Source organism: Tasmannia lanceolata, unplaced genomic scaffold (genome assembly GCF_043159265.1).
Source record: "Tasmannia lanceolata isolate RefF3 unplaced genomic scaffold, GAP_Taslan_0.1 ptg000018l, whole genome shotgun sequence".
Lineage (NCBI taxonomy): Eukaryota > Viridiplantae > Streptophyta > Magnoliopsida > Canellales > Winteraceae > Tasmannia > Tasmannia lanceolata.
Window position 1 is genome coordinate 1016145 of NW_027518695.1, and position 24168 is coordinate 1040312.

At 38.4% G+C, this 24168-nt stretch overlaps 1 protein-coding gene across 2 annotated transcripts in view; it reads left to right on the forward strand.

Moving 5' to 3' along the window:
• The first annotated feature begins 13108 nt into the window (after window positions 1-13108).
• The window catches only part of LOC143851655 (sister chromatid cohesion protein PDS5 homolog A-like), a 29901-nt gene continuing 18841 nt past the window's right edge, over window positions 13109-24168 (forward strand). For both annotated transcript variants that reach the window (XM_077361134.1, XM_077361135.1), the window contains exons 1-8: window positions 13109-13358; window positions 16637-16840; window positions 16996-17177; window positions 18092-18218; window positions 18393-18611; window positions 18872-19088; window positions 19252-19397; window positions 19494-19639. In XM_077361134.1, coding sequence (XP_077217249.1) covers window positions 13266-13358; window positions 16637-16840; window positions 16996-17177; window positions 18092-18218; window positions 18393-18611; window positions 18872-19088; window positions 19252-19397; window positions 19494-19639 — 1334 coding nt within the window. In that variant the 5' untranslated portion in view covers window positions 13109-13265. The remainder of the gene's footprint in view (window positions 13359-16636; window positions 16841-16995; window positions 17178-18091; window positions 18219-18392; window positions 18612-18871; window positions 19089-19251; window positions 19398-19493; window positions 19640-24168) is intronic.

Below are 24168 nucleotides of genomic sequence, written 5' to 3' on the forward strand. Positions count from 1 at the left end.
GATTTTTTTGCTGCAAAATCATCTATTATTCCCCTTTTCACCTCCTCTGCCACTAAACAATAGCAACAGACCAAGTGAAGAACAAGAGGAAATAACCCATAAACTTTCTTTATAAATAAACAAGACAAATCCCAGATGAATACTGGGGAAAAGAAGAGGAATAAAAGAGAAAAGAAAAGAGCAGTTGGGACAAAGGCTTTGTTGAGTTGTTATTGAGAAAAATAACTCATAGTGCAGATTTTTTCAATTTTGCTGCAAAAAACTTGTAGAAATTTAGGGTTTAAACTTTAAAGTGGATCTTGTTATTTGTTTCTCTTTTCTTCTTTGTTTAAATTCCTCTCTCTTTTTTTTGCTTCAAAAGTGCAGATTTTTTCAATTTTGCTGGAAAAAACTTGTAGAAATTTAGGGTTTAAAGTGGATTATGTTCTTTGTTTCTCATTTTTTTCTTCATTTAAATTCATCTTCTTCTTTTTTGCTGCAAAAATGGTCAATAGTGCCGATTTTCTCGATTTTGATGAAAATAACTTGCAGAAATTTAGGGTTTAAAGTGGATCTTGTTCTCTGTTTCTCTTTTCTTATTTGTTTAAAGTGGATTTTCTCTGTTTCTCGTTTTTTGTTCTTTTTATTTTTCTCTTATTTTTTTCGTGCAAAAATTTTCGATTTTATCTCTGTTTTTATTTAGTCGCCCTCTATAGAGCGGAGGGTTAGGATCTTCTCTCTATTAGTAGCATTTGCATGACTTTTAAAGTGCACTCTTTTAATTTAATCTGAACTGTATATAATCATTGTTAATAATGTTGTGCACAGAATCAATGTAACAGGCAGCAATTGGAGTTTTAATTAAGTCTTTCCATCTCTGTTATGTTTTCAGTTGTTCGTGTTCATCGGCGCAGGAAATAGCAACAGAACAGCTTCAGAATCTACTATCCCCTTATACTAGTATGAAACAACTTGAATCGCCACTTAAACCATATTTTGTTTGTGTTGCTTGTTTGTGATGCACGGAGAACATGGAGAAATATATGGTTTTGAAAAGGAACATAGTCTGATAGTGAATGCATTTGGTAATTCATTGATCAAGTGACACAATTTCTGAACAACTTTTTTTGATTGATAAATTTCTGAACAACTTGATTGACAAAGTTATACATGCTTAGCAATTTGCCCTCGTGCATGAGAAAGAAACCTGTGTCGGTGTGAAACTTATCCCTCGGTCTATCAGCTATATTTTTTGTTGTTGTCTTAGTGAAAAATTAAATATATCAAAATATGATAGTGCTAATTGCTGATACAAAACTAACGATCGAGGGGTTGATTCATCAATGTTGCCTATTAGGTCTATGTATTGTGGTTGACGATTATTAGGTCTATGTAATGGTTAATTACAGTGTTCTATTAATATGGTAATGAGTAAGATGCAGAGAGTTAGACAGTTGGTTTCTAGATGAAGGTGCCATCTAGAAAGCACGGGTACTCTCCCGGGGCTCCCGTACCCGTACCCGACATGTATTGGGTACGGGTACGTTTAAATGTCTTTACTATTTTATTGTCCATTTACTTAAGATTTACATGTAAATAACTGAATACACTCCCCCCCCCCAAATTTGGATTTATTAAAAATAGTTTCAAGACCCAAATCTAAAATAAAAAAAAGTCAACTCTCTTGTTCTAATACAAAATTCGAAGAAAAAGGGTCGGGTCAAAATTTTAACTTTCGTAACTTTCAAACGGTTGGGTATTTTTCAAATTTTAAAAATTCATAAAATCTATCATGTCCAAACATTATTAAATCCCAAAAGTCTGGTATAGAAAATCTCATAATTTGGTCTCTAAAAATTATTCATCTTGTAAGGCACTGGTCAACACATTGGTCAGCACACTGACGACAGACTTTTTTTCTTCTAATGAATGATGTATTGATGCCTCATGTTATGAAATATGAAACTTAATCACTTATTAAATGAAGAGTAATATTAGAATTTTCCATTTTGGTGATGTTATTTTTATTTGATTGCTCTCCAATTATTTTTTTAATTTTTATAAGTATATAATAAAATATTGAAATATATTATTATATTCGGCGTACCCACACTTAGTTTTTTTTGGAAAATCACGTACCCACGTACCCGTGTCGTGTCGTACCCGCACCCGGTACCCATGCTTCATAGGGTGCCATTTCTCACTGACCATTGTGATAACTAATGAATCTTTCAATTATTTGCTCAGTTCTCTAAGATTAATTTTTGTTTATTTCTGCAATATGTTTGTGGTTAGTTAATGCATTTGTTTGCTTTACACATGCCTCATCCAACTGAATGCTTTTGTGGTGACCTGGATGGCGATTGGAGGATTCTAATAATCTGAAAACAGATAGAAGTAGTTGGATGAAAAGGAATTGCTCCACACTCAATGGGGGCAATGAGATTGAATTTGTGCTCTGATGCCACTTCTGATTCTCAAATCTTTGATCCAAAATTGCATCTTTGTTGTTCCAATTATAGATTCTAAAGTTTGACTTCATGCTTGCAAAGATCCCTAACATGGCGAAAGTGGAAGATATTGAGCTTCTTGTTTGCATTCTTGAGACTAAAATTTCCTAATTTTTTAAAGATGTGAGAATTTCTTGTTTGAACCTGTTATGCCATCTCAAAGTGAACTGTTGCTTGATGGAATACTGAAGTTGGGTTTTGTTTATATTGGTTCCTATTGCTTGTTACTTTTTAGGCCCTGTTTGTTTAGGATAATGAAGACCGATTGTGATTGCTAAACCTATTACTGGACTCAAATTTAAACGTAATTTGAATCCATTAATTGGATTGGCACTCACAATCGGTTGACATAATCTTAAACAAATAGTTCCTTATCATGCGATTGCTGTGTGATTGCCTGCAAGAATATTTGCTAGTGAATGTTGTGTCCTTAAGATGCATTGGATGTATTGGCAGATAACTTGTGATGGAAATGAAATTCATCTAACTCTATTGAACAACACGTGATTACTAAGACCCTGTATGTTTTTTTATTTTGAGAATAGATTAAGACTCCAAAACTGATCATTGGACTCAAACTGATCGTTTGAGTGCAATGGTCAGTTTTGGACCAACAATTGGCTCTCAAAATCCAAAACAAACAGGGCCTAAACTTTGAATGGATTGCTGTAGTGCATACACATTTTATTGCAAGGGAGAGCTTTGTGTCATTCTTTGTTCAATAGAATGCACAGGGGGCCATTCTGAAACCTATATTGTCCTGTATTTTGAAACAGGGAAACCTTATTCTGGGGGCATTCTGTATTGTCATGTATTTTGAAACAGGGGACTGCATTTGCCCTATATTGTCGAACAAGAAGATGAAGCCCTGTATAGTCAGATCAAATTGTTGGGGAATAAACAAGCCATGTATTGTCAACAAGAAAAATAATATTTTCATTACCAAAATAATTGAACAAAAATACAATATTTTGAGGACAACATAAACAACTTCTTCATTTGACGGCAAGGTTAATAGAACAAAAATACAATATGAAGAGGACAACAACAATAACTTCTTCATTTGGATGAGGCCTATGTCATCGCCAATGTAATCGCCATCCAGGTCACCACCAAAGCATTCATTTGGATGAGATGAGGCATGTGTAAACAAAAAAATGCATTAATTGACCATAAACATATTGAGTAGAGAAAATACGTTGTGCCCAAAAAATCATTTATGTAGAACGATCCTAGCCCTCCTATCTAAGATGAACTGCATATTATGGAAACCTCTAAAGATCGAAGGGCTAGGATCGTCCTATGGAAATGTTTTTTGGGGCACAACCTATTTATGTTATGGCTCATAACATGGACAATTTGGATCATCCTATAGTGTGTCCGTACAGTACTTATTGAAGAATAATGGACTATAAGGGCTTACACCATACAAAGTCTCGTGTTATGATATCAACGAAAATTTAGTTACAGAACAGAATTCTTGATAAGTCAATCCAATTACACACAAGTATATGAGTGATGAGTCCTCAATTGAGGCTTTTTTCCCACTATATGAATAATCTAAATTTTTGCACAATTTTTTAAGGAAACAAAACGAGAAAAACAGAGAGAAGATAAAAAAACATAACATAAACACTAAATTTTTGCATGATCTCTCTTCAAGTTTTTGTTATTATTATTATTTTTTTTGCAAAAAAATCATGAATGGTATTTTATCTTCCTACAATCCATATTATTTCTGCAAAAAATTAGGGTTTCGTTCTTAAACTAATAGCAGAAACCCTCATTTTTTTTCCAAAACCCTAAATTTCTTCACCATTCATGATTTTTTGTAAAAAAACAAGAGAAAAAGAGAAAAAAGTGAAGAAACCCTCTTCCAGTGGGGAAAAAAATGAAACCCTCTCCATACATGATTTCCACAACATGCAGCAAAAAAAGGAGAAAAAAGAGTGAAGTTAGAAACAAACTAACCTTAGGGGGCGGCTGGAGAGGGAATTTGCAGAGTGCCGGAGGGGAGCGTCGTTTCACAGCGAAGGGGAGCCGAGATTTGGGATGAAGGGTGGCAGAGATGAGCTGAGATTTGGGCGAAGATTTTTCTCTTGGTATCTATTGTGAAAGAGAAAGGGGAGATACCCAAACGATTTAGGGTTTCGGTCGAGGGTACATCTAAAACGCGCCCTCGATCATGCACGCATTCTTTCTTTCTTTTTTACACCCGGGCCCACTACCACAACCAGTTAGAATTGTTCTCTCTCTCTCCGACCGCACAGAGGTTTCATGCGATTGACCGTACACTGCTTTTCCTCTATATCTATCCATATACTATATAGCAGAAGAGAAAATGGGAGAATTATTTGAATTTCTCTCAAAATTCTATGAGAATTACACATCACTTTTTTTTTACTTTTTTTTAACAAAGGCACCCGTTCAACCCACATATTTTCATTCCTACCCCCTCTTTTTATGCTTTTTAACAAAGGCAGCCCTTAAAGCCACATAATATCAATCATATCCCTTCCTTTATGCTTTTTTAATTATGGAAACCATAATAGATTGGAGGGCTAGGATCAACCTATGGAAATATTTTACGGGCACAACCTATTTATAAGCCCAAGGGTTCCCATGGGTCTAATCATTCACGTTATCTCTTGTTTTGATGCTAGCAAACTCAAATTTATTAGCATTTATAGACTAATGTGTTGCTTTGAGGTGTTATGTTATATACAAGATTTTCATGTCATAATCGCCATTACACAACTCATTTCAACACATGACTTGTGGATCAAAAAGCAAATGAACCAAGAGCTTGCACTCACAGTGAATACATCATCATTTGAAGATGTTCAAATCAAGAAGCTCATCATGAAAATTCCACAAGTTCCCAAAAAGTGTCAAGAAGGAGCTTAGAGTTGACCATTTCATGGTAACACCTCATGTACCTTAACATGCATTGAAGATTGGAGGAGAAGTCACAAGAGCCGAATCAAGTTCAAGATGTTCACTCAAGCCGAAGAAGTCCAAAGAAGTGCAAATGAGCTGATACATTCTATGAAGACTCATGTAGACACCCCATTTTGACCGTGCCCTAATCCCTTCAGTTTGAGCAAAACCCCATCAAATCAATAAGGTAGAATCCCAAACTCCACCCTTAGCTAGGTTAGGGTTTCATCTAGGTCCCTGCAAAATTTCGTCAGAATCCGAGCGCGTTTGCCTAGCAAACGAGTCGAGCGAAGTCGTAGTGCAAGTTCGCAAAAGGGGGGTGAATTTATCTGGTAGGGGGGCGAATTTATCTTGAAACGGTGCGATTTTAAATCAGAATAAGACACGACTGTGTCGTGCGCCTATCAAAAATTCACGCAACCGCGCGCTCATCATTCTGGAGTGCCAATATCAGCAGCTTATATTACCTATATAAAAAATTTTCGTTTAAGAACAGAGGAGGATTTTTCAGATCTGGTTTTCTTAAAAAGAAAAAGAAAAAAATCGGCAGAGAGGGAGAGAGTGGGTTTTAACTTCGTTCCTCTTCTCCGATCATCTTGATCGGAGATCCGGTAGGATTCGGCTGGCTATTTCCTTATCTGATGAGAGAGATTCAAGATCCGAGAGAAAGAAGAGAGATCGATGGAGGAAAGACCAGATCCGAAGTGAGAAAGTGGTTTTAGAGAAAGAAAGAAAAGGGGAGAGGAAAGGAGCAGCAGATCTGAGAAAGAGAGGGAGAGAAAGAGAAAATTCTGGTCTAACCCTAACCCAAACCCTAGTTCGTTAGCATCTTCTCCTTTGGTCATCCTCTTCGACCGGATTCCGACGGAGCTCCGACCGATCATTCTATCTGTTGACTCACCGGAGCTCCGGCAAGCTCAAGCTCCGATCCTCTTCTCCGGTAAGTCCCGATCATATCTTCTATTCTCCTTCTCCTTCTTTCATTAAATTGTTGAGTTTTTTTTGTTAGACTTTAGTCTAAACCCTAGCTTTCAAAACTCTAACCATAGCTCCTCCTGCTCCGGTCATCTTCTCTGACCAAATCCTTGAGATTCCGACTGGATTCCGACTAGTCCTTGTTGACAGCAAGCTTTTCTCCTTCCTCCTCTGTTAGATCTGTATTCTTTTGATTTTAAAATTTTAAAAAAAAAAAAACCTAATTCCTTCAAAATCATAAATCCACTGCAATTATTTCTTCTCCGGTGAATCCACCGGCAGATTTTAGCTTCGGCTGACTTCCGATCATTTTCCTTGTTGTCATCGTTTCCTTTCTTCACAATTTTAGAATCTATTTCTTTAAAACCTTGATTTGAATCTTAGATCCTTTGAGAATCTCAGGATTTGACCTTCATTAACCTTTTTTCTCTATAAATTTGTGAAATATCAGTTGATTGAGAGACGTTTGAACTTCTCAGATGCAATTATTTTTTGAAAAAAAGTTTGTCTGAGCTCTAATCTACAAATTTCAAGTCTAGAGCAAGAGATTTTAAGTGGAATTTGAACATATTCTATCTGAAAGAAGACAGAGGAGTTTGGAGCTCATAGTTTGTTGTTTTGACAAGTAATTTCAAGCTTTAATTACCTTTTATTCAACAAGAATGTCATCAGCATCTTAAATCCAGCGAGAAGAAGGTATATACATATATGTTTATGTAGTATTTTGATCTCACTTTGGAAGTTTTGTCACCATATGATTTATTTCACTTCCCTGTTGATTAATGATGATAGAACTTAGTTCAGTTTTTAAATCCAATTGTTAAGAATTATATGAGGAAAACAGGAATTTATTCTGAACTTTATGCTTTACAGGAATTGATTATGAACTTCATGCTTTAAAGCTTATAAGTCAAAGCTTTACTTTAAAGCCATGTCTCATTTGTGTGTGAATATATGCCTTGTACTGTGCGTTTTCTCAAACTGTTTGAGTAAATTATTTAATAGGAAGAAGGAGATCAGATGACTACTCTATTCGATATTATCGACATGAGTACTGTCTGATCTCAAGGCGGGATATAGAAATATTATCATGTGTATATGATATCAGATGATTACTTTAGCATCATCTGATTTCATCCCCATATTGGGGTGGTGTTTGTGGTTGGGCATAGAAGTGTTTGATATTGTTTTCTTTTACTTTATTAGGCTATCCAGCAGCTGGTCTGGACTAATTAATGTTGTTTATCATTTTATGATTGCTATAGATTTTTTTATTGAAAATTATTCTTTGCTTAGCACTTGATTTATTTTTATAAGAATAGAATGGAATTTGCGATTATTTGGTAGCCTCTTCTTCTCTCTTTGATAGACTAACACAGTCTTATAGATTTCTGTTAATTTTCTTTAGATACTAGAATCCCCTCTCATTGCAAGGGCGATGAAGGCGATAGCCCAAGCCCATCTTAAAGGGGAGAATTACTAAGTCTCAGTAATACCCTCTCCCTTCTCTTTCTTTCTATAGAGACTTCTTAGCCTTTTTCTTGTAGGGCGATGAAGGTGATAACCCAAGCCCATCCTAGGAGACTTGCCCAGTCTTGCTAGCAATTTTCTCTATTCTACCTCTGTGTCTAAGAGACTTACCCAGTCTCATTCTCTTACTAAACCTCCTCTTTGTGCGTCTTTTGGTTTTGGGAGAACACCCTACTCGGCTTGGCATCATACCCCTACCCTTATGGGTATTGGGTTGCACATTTGTTGCACCCTAGGGCTAGGTAGCTGTCCGGCCAGGCTGGGTGTTTTACCTTTGCCAAATATGCACAAGGTCTCTTTTTTTCCTTGTTAGCATTTTTCTCTATCTCATTCTCTTACTAAACCTCCTCTTTGTGCGTCGTTTGGTTTTGGGAGAACACCCTACTCGGCTTGGCATCATACCCCTACCCTTATGGGTATTGGGTTGCACATTTGTTGCACCCTAGGGCTAGGTAGCTGTCCGGCCCGGCTGGGTGTTTTACCTTTGCCAAATATGCACAAGGTCTCTTTTTCCTTATTACTTGTGAGCTTTATCTTAGTTTGATAATCCACTAGCATAGGAATCCGTCCTTAGTCTCGAGAGTCAGTCATCTTGTTCAGGAATCAAATTCTATCATCATAGGGGTTAGGATTCTCTCCTACCTCTCATCAAGTCATGTGATTTCTTATTCGCTCCTGCAAGGTATAGGATGCTGTCCAACCCTTGCAGAGTTGTTATTCTGTTCATTTCCCCGCAAAGCATAGGATGCTGTCCAACCTTTGCGGGATATCAGGAGTCGGTCCTCCTCTTATGATGATAGGATTCTGTCCTCTTGTGTCAAAAACCATAAAAAACATCTGAAAAATCAAAAATCTCAAAAATCTTGAGTCATAGGAGAGTAGTTAGGAATTCTGTTCCGAACTACGTTGGCTTGATCCCTTTCAACAGGGTACGTAGTGCAGCTTGGGATTCACATACCAAGTCCAGCAAAACCTTTAAAAATAAACTCATTTCAAATCTTTCAAAAATACAAAAATTCTTCAAAACCTTTTTCAAAAAGATCTTCCCCTAGAGTTAGGAGTCTGTCCTAGCTGTTTGAGGTGTTTTAGAGTTAGGAGTCTCTCCTGATTTGTATTGATATGGTGTGTCCTATCGCGTGAGTGTCCCTAGAGTTAGGAGGCCTCAAGTTGATCGGTTAGACACTTAGTCGAACCGATGGCTAGACTAGGAAGCATATAGCCAGCCCACGGTTTTCGTTAGGTTGCACAGCTTAGATACATATAGAATGTAGGGCCCACCTGCATTAGCTTAAGGCTAATCAACTTGCATTAGTTAGGGCATATAGAGAGTCCTAAAAATTACAACTCACATGAACTTAAGCAATTGTACAAAAAAGCTTTAAAAATCAGTCGAGTTTAATGGAATTGAGTCTAGGATAGCGGTTCTAGATGGTTAGGCATAATAGTTTAGAATAGGGCATCGAACTACGTTGACTCCGATTCTTTCCGAGGCCGGGATACGTAGAGCAGCTGGGATGGACGGCCATCTTGGTCCGAGTCAGGTCGCATTAGAGTTAGGACTCATTTTGTCCAGTCATGTATAGAATTGATTTGTATTGTATGTTTTGCTATGTTTTCTTACTTTCATGTACAGATCCTATACCTTTAGCTGTAACATGCATGTGTTTGCACACCAGAACTTAGACACCCATTAGGCATGTCACTTATAACCTAGTTTTGCTTAGGTGACACATCTTTCATTTTTTTTATGTATAATTATTCATCTCCGAGACATGCATGATTAGACAGACGTCTTCTCGGAGATATTAGTTCCCATTTCATATGACTTTCGCCCAAAACTCTTCAAAATTATTAAGTAAATGGCATAAGAGACCAGGTGTTTGCACTTGGGCGGACGAGGTGCTCTTCGGACCTTCCAAATTCGTAACCAGGCACGAACCTTCTTTTATATCTCTGGTTATCCGTTGCAACAGAGCATAGTATGGGATCCTTGGCCCACTTCCTTGGATGGCGACTCTTCTTTGTTTAAGGTACGCCTCGAATCTGGCCTAGTCCCCGAATCGAGAGGTATCTCACCCTTTGTATCGCCACTCATGCTGTGAGGGGCACTTCTTTCGAGAGTTCCTTGGTAGAGCTCTCCATTCACGTGGATGATCGTGAGACAGTTAGCGCGTGGGGGCTCGTCTCTCACCGCCGCCTCTCTCGGATCGGGGTCCACAACTCAATATTCTTATTTTTAGAATGTATTTAGAGTCATCTTGATTTTAAGTTAAATGCACTCTCAAAAGGTTCAAATGATTTTCATACTTAACTTTTTACATCTTTGAAAATCATACACATACCCAAAAATGTGTTTAAAAATCTAGGACTTAAGCCCAAAGACCATGGCCCAAAAGCCCCTGATCTTTTAAAATTAAAATGGAATTTTACACAGGGCCGATTGACCGGGGTGTCCTAGACGACCGCGGCAATGTAGTTGGTAATCCAGCACTTGCAAGTAAATAGCGGGCTGGTCGACCGGGTCAACGGCGACCGCGGAATGAGTTCTGTGTCAACAGAACCATTCCAGCATTGTTTGGGTGGGCGACTGCCAAGTGTCGGTCGACCGAGATAGGTTTTTGAGCCGAATTTTTGAGCAAACAGGTTGACCTCGCCGAACGACCGCCATGGGCCGGTCGACTGCAACGGTAAGAAATTTAAAAATAAAAAAGGGTGCCCGATAGGGGTGGGCGATCGTTGTGGCTCTGTCCACCGCGACGGTCGGGCAAACTAGCCGTTGGGGCTTGCGCATGTTGACTTTTTCAACCCCATTTTTTACAGTTTTACCCCCAAACGGTCATATTTTCAAATACACTCTATACACACTATCAAAACCTATCTAAACAAGCTTTTGAACATTTGAGAAAGATAAAATCACATCTTCTTTGAGCTTCAACATTTCAAATCAAAAGCGAAACCTCTTTGAGCTTGTATTTCTATATTTTATGAAGAGGCACTCCATAGGGCTTTCATTTGCTTATTTCTTTGGAGTGATTGTGAGCTATACAATATTGTAATCCGCCTATTAAGAGGTATTGGGTGTTTTTCATTTTATTTGTTCTTCGTTGAGAGTCTTCTCTTCGGCCCGTTAAGAATTGTGAAGACATTGTGAGGGTCTCCTCTTCTGCTCGTTAAGAAAAATGAAGACGTGTGAAGGTCTCCGATTCGGCCCGTTAACAATGGTGAATCCGGTACGAGGGTGTGTCCCCTCGTCAAGGCTTCTTGCAGAAATGGTTTGTTCCCTTTGGAGATGGAGGAGTCGGGTGTACGGCTTCATCATTTTTAGTGAAGATCCTAAGGAGGAAAACTTGGAAGAGTGCAGTAGGTCTTGTGATAGACCGAACCACTATAAATCTTGTGCCCTGTGGATGTTTTCTCTCTTTCTCTCTCTCTCTCTCTTGCACGTGTGGTGATTGGTAATCTCTAACCCTAACTTGTTTATGCTTTTAATGGAACAAGGGTTAGTAAATGCACTTGATTGAAATGTTTAAACCCTAATTGTATTACAATATCTATTTGAACAAGGGTTAGCAATTGTGCATGATTAAAATGTCAAAACCCTAGCTTTCATTAATATTCCTATTTGAACAAGGGTTAGACTAATTAGTGCTTAATTAATGGATTAACTTTTAATCTTCCACCTAATTAAACCCAAAATTTTTAATTGACCAATTCACCCCCTCTTTGATTGTCACTCTTGCATTTCACTATTGATGTTATGTTCCTTCACATGGACGGTTTGGATCAACCTATGATGTGGTCCGTACAGTTCTTTGTCGGCCCATGCATCGCACGTGGTTTTTTTTACTAGTATATATATGGTTGTTCTGAACAGCAGCCTTTTAAAAAAATTAAAAATAACTTCAATGTAATTTTATGATATTTATGGTCATGTTTGGATTGCAAAAAAAATTTAGCCCACGAAGGAAAAGTTATTATAGTTGATATTTGCACTACAATGTTTTGATAATTGCACTAACTCACCTTGTCTTTATTATTTAAACAGCTGTCAAAAGTTATTATGGTTCCCAAAAGATAGCTCTCATAAACCAAATAAAAAAGAAAAGACAAGCTGAGTTTGTGCAATTATTAAAAAAGTAGTGTCAACATTAGTAGCATTTTTTATTGGTTGATTACATGTGAGAAAAATAACTTGAACAAGCTCGATTCAATTTTATTTAGAGTAACCTTCAATTTATGATGATATCCCTGTAAATAAGTTGTTAGGAAAGTTGTCTTGTTTCCCATGGAACCCACACAATTGCTGTTTTACACGGGGAGGCAAAATTAGAAGCTTTTTTAGGTTTTTTCTAAAACCTAAGATATAAATACTTCCTTTTACGACTTTGAAGGGGGAGAGAGAGAGAGAGAGAGAGAGAGAGAGAGAGAGATATCCTTTCGGGTTTTTTTTGGGTACAATCTTGGTTGATGAGTCGTGGTTTATGGGTTTGCAAGTTAATTAATCCTATTGTAGTCCTTGCATATTGTTTTCTCATATTGAAGATCGTGTTATCACTCATGGATGTAGGCATCTTTAGCTAAACACAAGTGCTATCCAGAGCTGTGGTTGGAGCAATCATTAAGGCCGAGTAGAGTGATTGTGGGTATTGTGATTGGATCGCGATTACAATAATTGTCATAGGGTAGAAAGATTATAATCGTCTAATGGGTTTGAATTTTGCTCAATGGCTCATCCATCGCGATTACAATAATTGCCCCCCCATCCCCCCCCCCCCCCCCCCCCCCCCCACACCCATATAATTCCTCCAATAATAAAATGCCCAAGATGGGATAAGGATATTTCATTTTATAATTTTTTATTTATTTTTTGAATGACAAAAAGAATTATATTAATGAACCTAAAAAAGTTAGGGGAATCCCCCACCGATCGAGATGATCAATGGAGAAAGGCCAACAAAACAGATCAAACGAGAGCAGGGAGAAAGAAAGGTCCGAAAAAGAAAATTGTAAAAGGACATATTCGTAATTCTATGAAAACAAGGGGTATTTATGTCAGGCAAACATCTCAATCTACTGACCTCGGTCGATCTATGACCTGTCCCGGTCCCGACAATCAACGAACGAACAAACCTCTATAAATCCTCGTTTCAGAAAATTTGATTGAGTTGAAAAGTCATTTCATTTCATTTCACTTCATTTCACTTCATTTCCGTTCATTTCGCTTTTATCTGAAACCTCCCAAAAAAAAAACAAAAACAAAACCCTCCCTTTCTCCTATTTCTCGATCGAATGCTCTATTAAGGGTACAGAAGCTACGTTCCTGCAACGAAAATGGCGCAGAAACTCAAACAGCAGCTGAGGGAGGTTGGATCGAAGCTCGAAAGCCTTCCGGTTTCTAAGGATGCCCTAATTAAGCTCTTGAAGGTAAGTTCCATTGATATTCTCTCCTTTGTTCTTTAAATTCAGTCAAAAGTTCTGTAGTATTTTAGATTCAATATCGATCCATTCTATTTAACATGCGTAAAAGTCTCAAAACATGGTTAAATTCGTGTTCCCAAGGGGAATTAAATTATGCTTCACTCGTTAGCAAAACCCTTACAAATATGCGATAAGATGATCACCTGGGTATGAAGGGGGTTATTTGGGCCGAGTTGAATTACATGTAGTTATTGTTGCTGGTGGAACAATGGTAGGGCTTACAACTTAGTTATGAATACTGTTTCATTCTGCTCAGTGGAGTAGGATATACCATCATTTTGTTTGTTTTGATGTTCTATTTTGAAAAAGGCGCTTTGATTGGCGATTTTTTCAATAGTTATTTTAAAAAAAGAAAAAAAGAAACCACCATATCAAGTAAATTTTAAAAAGGACATTTTTTTACTTCAAATTTCTACCAAAATATGTAGCGAAAAACCAATAGGACTTGTTATTTTATTTTTGATAAGCAGGCGTAGTCATACTCATATTGAATATCCACAACAAATAACAACACACATTCAAAGGCAAGTCACTGATGCCATTCAAAAAGGAAAAAAGAAGAAGCAAGCCACCGACAACAGCCATAGAGGAGCTTCCAACAAACCACCAATCAACGATTAACCACCAACAACACAACCAACAATCCACCAACAACGCACAACATATGAATCACCAACAACCCATCGACAAGCCACCAACAACACAACCAATCAGTCAACCAACAACTCAACTGACCGACCACCAACACCACAAACTGCCAAGTACCACGATCAGTACGCTGCCCGACACACCACGGTCAATTTTATTTTTGCCCTACAAGCCATTAGACGGCCCGGGAAAGGAGAAAAACTCCGACAACACACAGAAGCACTGGCAAGAGAGAAGAATTAGCAGCTATCTTCATCTGGGCCTCAAACACGGAAAGAGAAAAGGAAGGGAGGAAGTTTAGATCATGCATTCCAAGGGTTAGAAATAGATTAAAAGGAGTTTAAGGACTGTTGGGGATAGGATTAGGTACTAGGGTTAGGGTTTAATGTTGTAAAATTGAGAAAAGAGGGTTTGTGTGGGTGTGGGGTTTTTTTTTTGGCGGGGGGGGGGAGGCAATGGAAGAAAGAGACTGGGAGGATTGCAATCAGGGTTTGGGTTTGTAAAAACCCAAAATATGAGGGTTATGGGAGGAAGGCAGTGACGGAAGAGTGATTTGGAGGGGTATGGGTTGGAAAACCCAAAAAGGATAGAATGGAGGGGGCGGCTAGGGTTAGGGTGATGGAAAAAAAAACCAAAAGGAGGGAGAATGGAAGGGGCAGCTAGGGTTAGGGTGATGGAAAAAAACCAAAAGGAGGGAGAATGGAAGGGGCGACTAGGGTTAGGGTTGAGAAAAAGAACTAAAACAAGAAGAAGGGAGGGTCGGCTAGGGTTTCATCAAAGAAAAAAAATGAGGGTAAAAACTAGGGTTAGGGTTTCACAGATCTAGGGTTAGGGAATGGGTGAAATCTTCAACCTTTAGCTATGATACCATATTAATGTTAACATAACTTCCATGAGAGAGTGAAAAGAGAAGAAGAAGAGAATGAGAAGTGATGAGAGAGCTATGTTTTGCCCTCTCCCACACGAAAATGATATATATATATATATATGTGTGTGTGTGTGTGTGTGTGTGTGTGTGTGTGTGTGTGTGTGTGATGCAGGACGATCGAATGTTGAACTGATATTTCTCTCCAATATGTATGTATGTGAGTAGTTGATGCAGGACGATCGAATGTTGAACTCATATTTCTCTCCGATGCCAAATCTAATGGAGGATGGGTCTATAGAAGGGACGCTAGGGGTGAAAAAAGATGTGTAAAAATTAGGTTTTGGTTCCTAAAATATGTTATGAGATTGGAAAAATATTTCTATTAGGTTTAGGGTAGGTTTAGAGTGGTGCAAACATATGACGCTTTCGAAGCATGCCGGGAAGCTTTCAAAGGATGCCGGGAAGGTGTAAAATTAGTTTTGGGACAAAACAAGAGAGAAGCGGGATGGGATAGGGATGGATTTGAATTAGGGGTGCAACTCGGGTCGGGTTGAGGCCAACCCTAACTCAACCTGAGATAGCATTCCGTCAACCCTAACCCGACCCAACCCGAGCCTTGGGTTGAGAATTGTGAACCCTAACCCAACCCACGTCCAAATCGGGTCGGGTTGAGTCGGGTTGGGTTCGGGTTCATCTAGGGCCAAACTGAAAAATACACGAAAAAAAACATAATCTTAAGAAAATCATGATAAAATTAAAGGACGAGGTCGGGTTCGGGTTGCCAAGGCCTCAACCCTAACCCAATCCAAAATTAAATTGGGTTGGCTTTTTCCAACCCTAACCCAACCCAACCCAACCGAAGCCAAAATCTGGTGAACCCGACCCAAGTTGCACCCCTAATTTGAATGATGTTTATACTGTTGAGAATTTTTTTAATGGATATTTTAGGGGTTGTAGAAGGTGAGCGAAAAATAATGCAAGAGAGGTTTTCGGGTTCCCGGAAGGTGATTTATGGGAAAAATCATGAAAAAAAAAAGAAACATGAAAGAGATAAATAGCAAGGTCGGAATCTCACCAACCAAAACCAAGGCATCACACCAAGGGGTTCCTAGGCATCACACCTTAGAGAAGATCAGGGCATTACACCTTTGCAAGAAGTAGACATCACATATTCACTTCCACAAAAGAGGAAAAAACTTCAAATCTTTTCATTAATCATAACATAACATTCTTCTTGAAAAGTTCCCTAAGGCTTAGAATTTATAAGAAAGAAGAAGAGAACTAGAACTTTCTCAAACCCTAAAAGAAACCAATACCTTTGGACCAAACTTCCCTCTTACTTGCTTCCAACTTTAAAATCCCATAATACACGTGGGACCTCTTTAAAACATACATAACTCAAAGAACTTAAGCTATTTTGATGTAAAAAAACTCTAGTACCCCTACTATAACTTAAGTGACTTAAAAGACACCTAAAACACACTTAAAAATTAAAATATGGCCCTAAAATGGTCCCCATCAGTAGGGTTACATGAATGACAAGAATACCCCCTATGTGGGTATATATTTACATGTACACTCTTAACAAGTCCTAATATTTTAACTTTTGCAAACCTGCACTAGCAGAAATTTAGTGAGAGTTTATAATAGATTTTATATGGCCATATTCTTCTTCTGTTTGAGACTAGTGTTTCATTTGATTGTGTAGCAAGCAGCAACTTGTCTTGCTGAGGTTGATCAGTCTCCATCACCATCAATGACAGAATCAATGCAGCCTTGTCTTAATGCAATTGGCAAACCAGAGCTGTTGAAACACCAAGATAAGGATGTCAAACTTCTGCTAGCAACCTGCATTTGTGAGATAACACGCATCACTGCTCCAGAGGCTCCTTACAGTGATGATATTCTAAGGGTACCTTTCTTTCTTGACAAAAGGTTAATTGCATTGGAAAGGATTCGATTTATTGCCTTATTTGTATTACATAGGTCTTCCATGCAGTCTATTTTGTGGTGATGGTTCATTTTGCATATTTATCTCCACCTGATTGAAATAGTTCCCATTTGCAGGATATTTTTCATTTGATTGTAGGCAGCTTCAGTGGATTAAGTGATATCAATGCTCCATCATTTGGAAGGAGGGTTGCTATCTTGGAGACTCTTGCAAGATATAGGTCATGTGTTGTGATGTTGGATCTCGAGTGTGATGATCTAGTTAATGAAATGTTCCATACATTTCTTGCTGTTTCTAGGTACTATTGTTTCCCTGAAGCTTTATAGCAATTTTGTACGTCCTAATTTGTTGAAAATCTGCCAATGAAATATTTTTACACAATTGGTTATATCTTAAATGTATTAGAAGTTGCCACTACTTTGGTTCTGGGAGGACCACAGTTTCTGTTTATAATGTGTTGTTATAGTTCCATTTGGAAATGCTTCTCTCTATATGCAGAGCTAAAGACACACCCTTTTCTTGGTACTCCAACTGTGTTGAATGTACACGACTAGTCTCTCCTTATCTTAAATTTGGTAGCTATGAAGAGAAGTTTCAGATATCTGCACATGGTTTCTACATGAATACTTTCCAAGATTCAGTTAGGATTCTTTTCTTCTGTTTGTATTTTTTTTATTCTTATCCGCTTCATTGTGATTAGTTGGCATATATATTATTCATTTTTTCGTCACCAAGGTGCTTCTTAACTACTTTGTGGAAACTTGATTTGTATGCAACTAACGATTCTTAATAGTACTTCTAATTTTAAAATGTGCACTATGATTTTGTGAATCACTAATGCTGATGCATGTAATCGTTCTCTGTCTCAAACCACCTCTTAGAAACATCAACTCTTGTAGGAAGACCTAAAAAAAGCACCAAGTTGCGTCCAAGTTTCCTTTGAAACATGTCACACATATTGATACAAATTGGCTATGGCATGGACATGTCTTTGCACTTAATTTTGTATTATCTAGGGACAGCCCTTGGATTAGAGCAATAAAAATTCTGCTTCAAATATTAAATTTTTATAACCTTAGCCATACTTATATGATGGTGGTTAGTAAAAATGTACGAGTGCTTTCAGAAATAGTTACATTTCTTTCTTGAACAGATTGAGTGGTCAAGGTGTGAATGCCTTCACTGTTCTTATTGGCCTTTGCACATGTGCAGTGACAGTCATCCAGAAAATGTTCTTGCGTCAATGCAAACAATCATGGTCCTCCTTTTAGACGAGAGTGAGGATATCCAGGAGGATCTGTTACTCACTTTATTTTCTGTTTTAGGCCGGGAAAAATGTGTGAGTTCCTAATCTCTGTTGCCGATAATTACACCACATAGTTTATTTTTGCTAATTGATCGCTTAGAATGTGATAGCCACACATCGGTAATCTGTGCTTCCATCATGTTTAAGACTTCACTTTTGCTGGGACTTTTCTTTACAGAGTTGATTTTGTGAAATTTGTGATGCTAGGATGTTTCAATGGCTGCCCGGAGGCTTGCTATGAACGTTATAGAACATTGTGCAGGAAAACTTGAACCTTGCATAAAGCAGTTCCTTATATCATCAATATCAGGGGACAACAGTTCTCTGAATACTCAACTTGACTATCATGATGTCATTTATGATTTATATCAGTGTGCTCCTCAGATCCTCTGTGGAATCACCCCCTACATCACAGGAGAGCTATTGGTAACATTCCTTATCACTAGTTTTTGTAGAACTATTTGCATTTTCTACTTTGTAATATGAATTTGATCATTTTTCATAAGCACCTTGTGGCTAAATGGCTGAAGTTCTGTAATATATATATATATATATATATATATATATATATATATATATATATATATATATATATAGAGAGAGAGAGAGAGAGAGAGAGAGAGAGAGAGAGAGAGAGAGAGAGAGTAATGTATTGGTTCTCACGTCTCAAGTTTCAACTTTTGCAGACGGATCAATTAGATGTTCGTTTGAAAGCGGTGAAGTTACTGGGTGGCCTGTTTGCTTTACCTGGACATGCTATCTCAGAGACATTTCAGCCACTCTTATCCGAGTTTCTGAAGAGATTGAGTGATAGAGTTGTGGAAGTTCGAGTTTCAGTAATTGAACATGTCAAAAATTGTCTGATGGCAAATCCTTTCAGAGCTGAAGCTCCTGACATCATCAGTAAGGAGGATGGTTCTTACTTTTCTAACATTTTATCTGCATTTAGACTCCTCTTCTTTCAACGTAAAATGGGTGTAAGACAAATTTTACACCCAATTTTGAACTTAACAACGAGGGTAAAATTTGTGCACATAGATTGATTTGAGTGGGTGAACTTTTCCAGCTGCCCTCTGCGACCGGCTGTTAGACTATGATGAGAATGTTCGGAAACAAGTTGTTGCCGCAGTTTATGATGTCGCATGTTATACACTGAAATCCATCCCATCAGAGACTGCTAAAGTTGTTGCAGAGCGCCTTCGAGACAAATCTGTACTTCTACGTTCTTGTCATTTCTCTTATTTGGTTATTTGATATTCAATAGTTAGTGATTTTTGTAATTGGGTGAAATTCTTTTCAAATTTTCAGTTACTTGTGAAAAGGTACACTATGGAGAGGCTTGCTGAATTATATCGATTTTATTGCTTGGAGTACTCCAAAGGTTCAATTAGCGCTGATGAATTTGACTGGATGCCCGGAAAGATACTGAGATGTCTATATGACAAAGATTTCAGGTAACGTTTTGAACTATGCAATGGAAACTGGTAGGATCCTCGCATCTTTTACACGTGGAATTGCTATTTATTACAGTTGATGTGTTTATTAATATTTGAATTGAGATGCTACTAATGTTTTTAAAGACGGAAAGCAAGGTGAATCATTTGCCTGGATCCTTGAGGTGTTGTGGCACAAGCTTCATGCTTTTGAATCCTTTTAACTGAACAAATTTAGAAGTTCTAACGTCAAGATGTAAGAAAATGACATTGCATTCTATGATTACCTTGAACATCAAGCCGTATATCATGACAACGCATATAGATACATGGTGTCTATTTATTGTGTGACTGGACATTAAACCACAACATCACAAACTGTGGACACATGGCTGACATGCTACATCATAGACGACATACTGCAATCTACCCACCAAATCATGTTGGAGAATAATTCAACACCCTACACCGCACATCATAGCTACCATGGTGCTATAGCGCAGAAAGGAGATCTCTACCTTGCTGAAGGCGGGATGTAGTTGCTTCTTGAGAAGTGACCTGTATATGTTGAAGCATCTAAATCTTGATGCGAAGACAAACAGCTTCATTGTCACCTAGGAGTACAAAATCTATATCGTGTTTGTACTTGTTTCACATTTATATGTTCCCAAAGTTGTGGCCTGTTAAACTCCAGAACTGCAGAATCTCATCCATTGCTTTGCTCTGTGGCATATAAGGATCTATGGCTCAGTTTCTTTATCACATGGTACTTGATGAGATGAACCTGAAGTGCCTAACTAGAAATGGATGCTGTTACTCTTAGAAATGCTTACATTGAAATGCTTTGAAAACCTACATAATCAGGTCCAGGTTATGTTTTCTGGTGTCGACGTAAGCGTAGACATGGATCATGTGATGAGCTAAGAATCATGAGGTGACATTGGTGTTGCGGAGATTGCTTTGAGGTTCAGAGAGAATCCCAATTTACTTGAGGCATACCATGATCCTAGCATGGCGATATCTTTCGTTTGGACTTTGGACCAAAGGACGTGAATGTGTTTGACGAAGTCCTTTTGGATGGTACTCCTATGATGAAAGGGTATGTGTGGCCGTGGTTCATCACCATGACAGACTAATTTGTGTGGCAAGTGATTGAGTCTCTGTTTTTTTTACTGAGAGAAAAGGTAGAAAAGAGAGTTTGTAATGGTAATATTGAAATAGTGAAACTCTCTTCTCCGGTGGATGTAGGTAGTAAGTAGTAAGTACATTACTGACTTAAGTAACTTTTGTGTGTCTTACTTTGTGTGTTTGTGTTTCTTGCATTCTCATCTTGTGTTCGCTGCACATCAAGTTTGATCCTTTTTTTTTGGGGGAAGATAAAGGTCTCTCAATTTACAACAACGGTTTCAATGGAGATAACATATGTGGCGAGGACCATAATACGCTTAGGACCTTTGACATACAATTTTCGAAAATGTTTGGATACAATAAGCTCCAGGTGATGGTTGCGTTTGTTACAAACTACATTGGATAGATAGAAGAGAGAAATGAAGAAGAGAATAGATGGGAGAATGTCTGTGTGAAATAGAGAGATTAGATGTCTCTCACGCTCCCAGACTATATGTGTGTGTGTGTGTGTGTGTGTGTGTGTGTGTGTGTGTGTGTGTTTGTGTGTGCGTGCGTGCAATACATAGTGAAAGACATAAATACCCCCATATTGGGGTACACACATACACGACCATACTTAACACTCCCCCTCAAGCTGGATTATGTATATCATACATTCCCAGCTTGTTACATAAATCGCTCAATCTAGCCTTGTTCAAAGGTTTTGTAAACATGTATGCTATTTGATCATTTGATCTTGTAAACACGGTGCAAATCTCCCCTTGAATCCGATGGTGAATAAAGTTACAATCCACCTCTATATGTTTTGTCTGCTTGTGAAAGACTTGATTCATTGCTATATGAATGGCGGACTTGTTGTCACAGTGGAGCGACTCAGGGGATGGGTAGGGTAACCCAATCTCTGACATGAATGTTCTCAACCAGATCAACTCGCAACCTGTATAGGTGATGGCTCTGTACTCAGCTTTTGCACTTGACCTCGATACAACTTCATGTTTCTTGCTTTTCCAAGACACTAAGTTACCTCCCACAAAAGTACAATCATGCCTAATCTGTGTCTGAATATCCCTCAATTCTCATGTGACTATGTTTTCTAAGGAGAAGTCCTTTACCATGAGCTTCTTTAGATATTTCACTATTTGAAGAACTGTCAACCAATGAATGTGCGTGGTGCGCTCATCTACTGACTAACCACGCCAATTGCATAAGAGATATCCGGGCGTGTGACAATGAGGTAAATCAACCTCCAACTAAATGTCTATATCTGCGTGGATCCTCTAGTAACTCTCCCTGACCAGGTGAAAGCTTGACATTTGGGTCCATGGAAGTCTCAACTGGCTTTATTCCCAGAAGACCATTCTCCTCCAATATATCCAGTGCGTACTTGCTTTGTGATAGAGGTAGCCCTCTACGTGAATATGCTCTCTATCCCTAGAAAATATCTCAGACGACCAAGATCTTTGGTGTTTCTATAGAATGTCCTTCAGCCTCTGTATACTTGCACTGTTACTCCCTGTGATTATGATATCATCAATACACACAATCAGGAAGATCCTACGATCTTTACCATTAGAGCTGAACACTGAATGATCTACGGCACATTGTTTCATTCCAAATCGTATCATTGCCCCATTGACTCTTCCAAACCTGGCACGAGGGGATTTCTAAAGACCATATATTGTCTTCTGTAACTTGCAGACTGCATGCTTCATCCCCCCCTGAGCAACATACCCAGGAGGTTACTCCATGTATACCTCTTCCAGCAGATCACCATGCAGGAAGGCATTCTTAACATCTAATTGATAGAGAGGCCATGACATTTTCACTTCAAGGGATATCAAAACACGGATTGAAGAGATTTTTGCCACATGTGAAAATGTTTCCGTGTAATCATTGGCTTACGTCTGTGTATACCCCTTTGCAACTAATCGAGCCTTCAATCTTTCTACTGTCCCATTTGGTAGGTATTTTACTGTAAACACCCACTTACAACCTACTACCTGTGCCCCTGGAGGAAGAGGGACCAATTGCCATGTATGATTTGACTCCATAGCACCCATCTTTGCATCCATTGCTGCTCGCCAACTTGGATGAGCCATAGCATCTACAATTGAACTTGGAATAGAAACAGAGGACATAGATGATAAAAGGAGCCATAAGAGGGTGACGAATGATCATAAGAAACCACGTCAAAAATGGGATGATGTGTAAAATGAGAGCGTGTACGATGTAAAATAGGGTCTCATCAGGAGAAACAGTGACCTCTGGAGCAGTAGGGAATCCTGCGAGCTGTGAGGGAGCTCTTGGGCATGAGGTGTCGGCTGGACATGAAGGCAGTGAAGATTGGTGACCTCGACGAGAATAAACCTTCAATGGCTTGGATTGTTTCGCATATGTCTAATTCGGGACTGGAAAGGGTTATGGCAGTGGAACCTGAGAATAAGGAATTGGAATAGAAACATAATTAGTAAAATAAGGGGTATCCTCAAAAAACATAAAATCGGCAGACACGTAGACACGACCAAGTTGAAGACTATATTGTCTATAGCCCTTCTGAGTACGAGAGTAGCCTAAGAATATACATTTGATAGCATGTGGATCCATCTTATTGAGTCCAAGAGTAAGATCATGAACAAAGCATGTGCAACAAAAGATTTGAGGAAGTAATGGGAAGGGATTACCAGATGGATTTAGAACTGAAAATGGAGTAACGGTTTTGGAGAACTGATGATGGAAGACGGTTGGCTAGGAAACATGCTGTTAGAACAGGATCAGCCCAATATGACTTTGGGACACGCATCTAATAAAGAAGAGTCCTAGCCATGTCTACAACATACCTAAGTTTCCTCGCAGCAACCTCATTTTGCTGAGAGGTATGAGCACAATACGACTGGTGAATAATGCCATGGCTAGATAAAAATTCATGAAACCCATTTGGTACAGAGAAGTATTCACGTGCATTGTTAGTATGCAGGCATTTAAGAGAACATGAGTACTAGTTAGTAATCTCAGCATAAAAAGAACGAATTACAGAAAAAACTTCTGAATGATCTTTTATTATTTTTTATTACATATAACCAAGACATTCTTGAATAATCGTCCACTAATACAATAAAATATCGATATCCAAATAAATATTGAGTTCTACATGGACCCTAAATATCAGAATGCACTAGCTCAAACGGGCTCGAAACATGACTAGTAGAACATGACGGAATGGAAACACGATGGTGTTTTCCATACTGACAAGATTCACAATGAAACTGACTAACATGGCTAGACACAATTGAAGAATACTGTAGACGATCTACTGGAGGGTGACCAAGACGGCAGTGCCACATGAACGAAGCAACTGAAGTGCGCAACGCAGTGGGCGGAGCATCACCGTCAAAGTAGTAGAGTCCATCCACCTCATGGCCCGT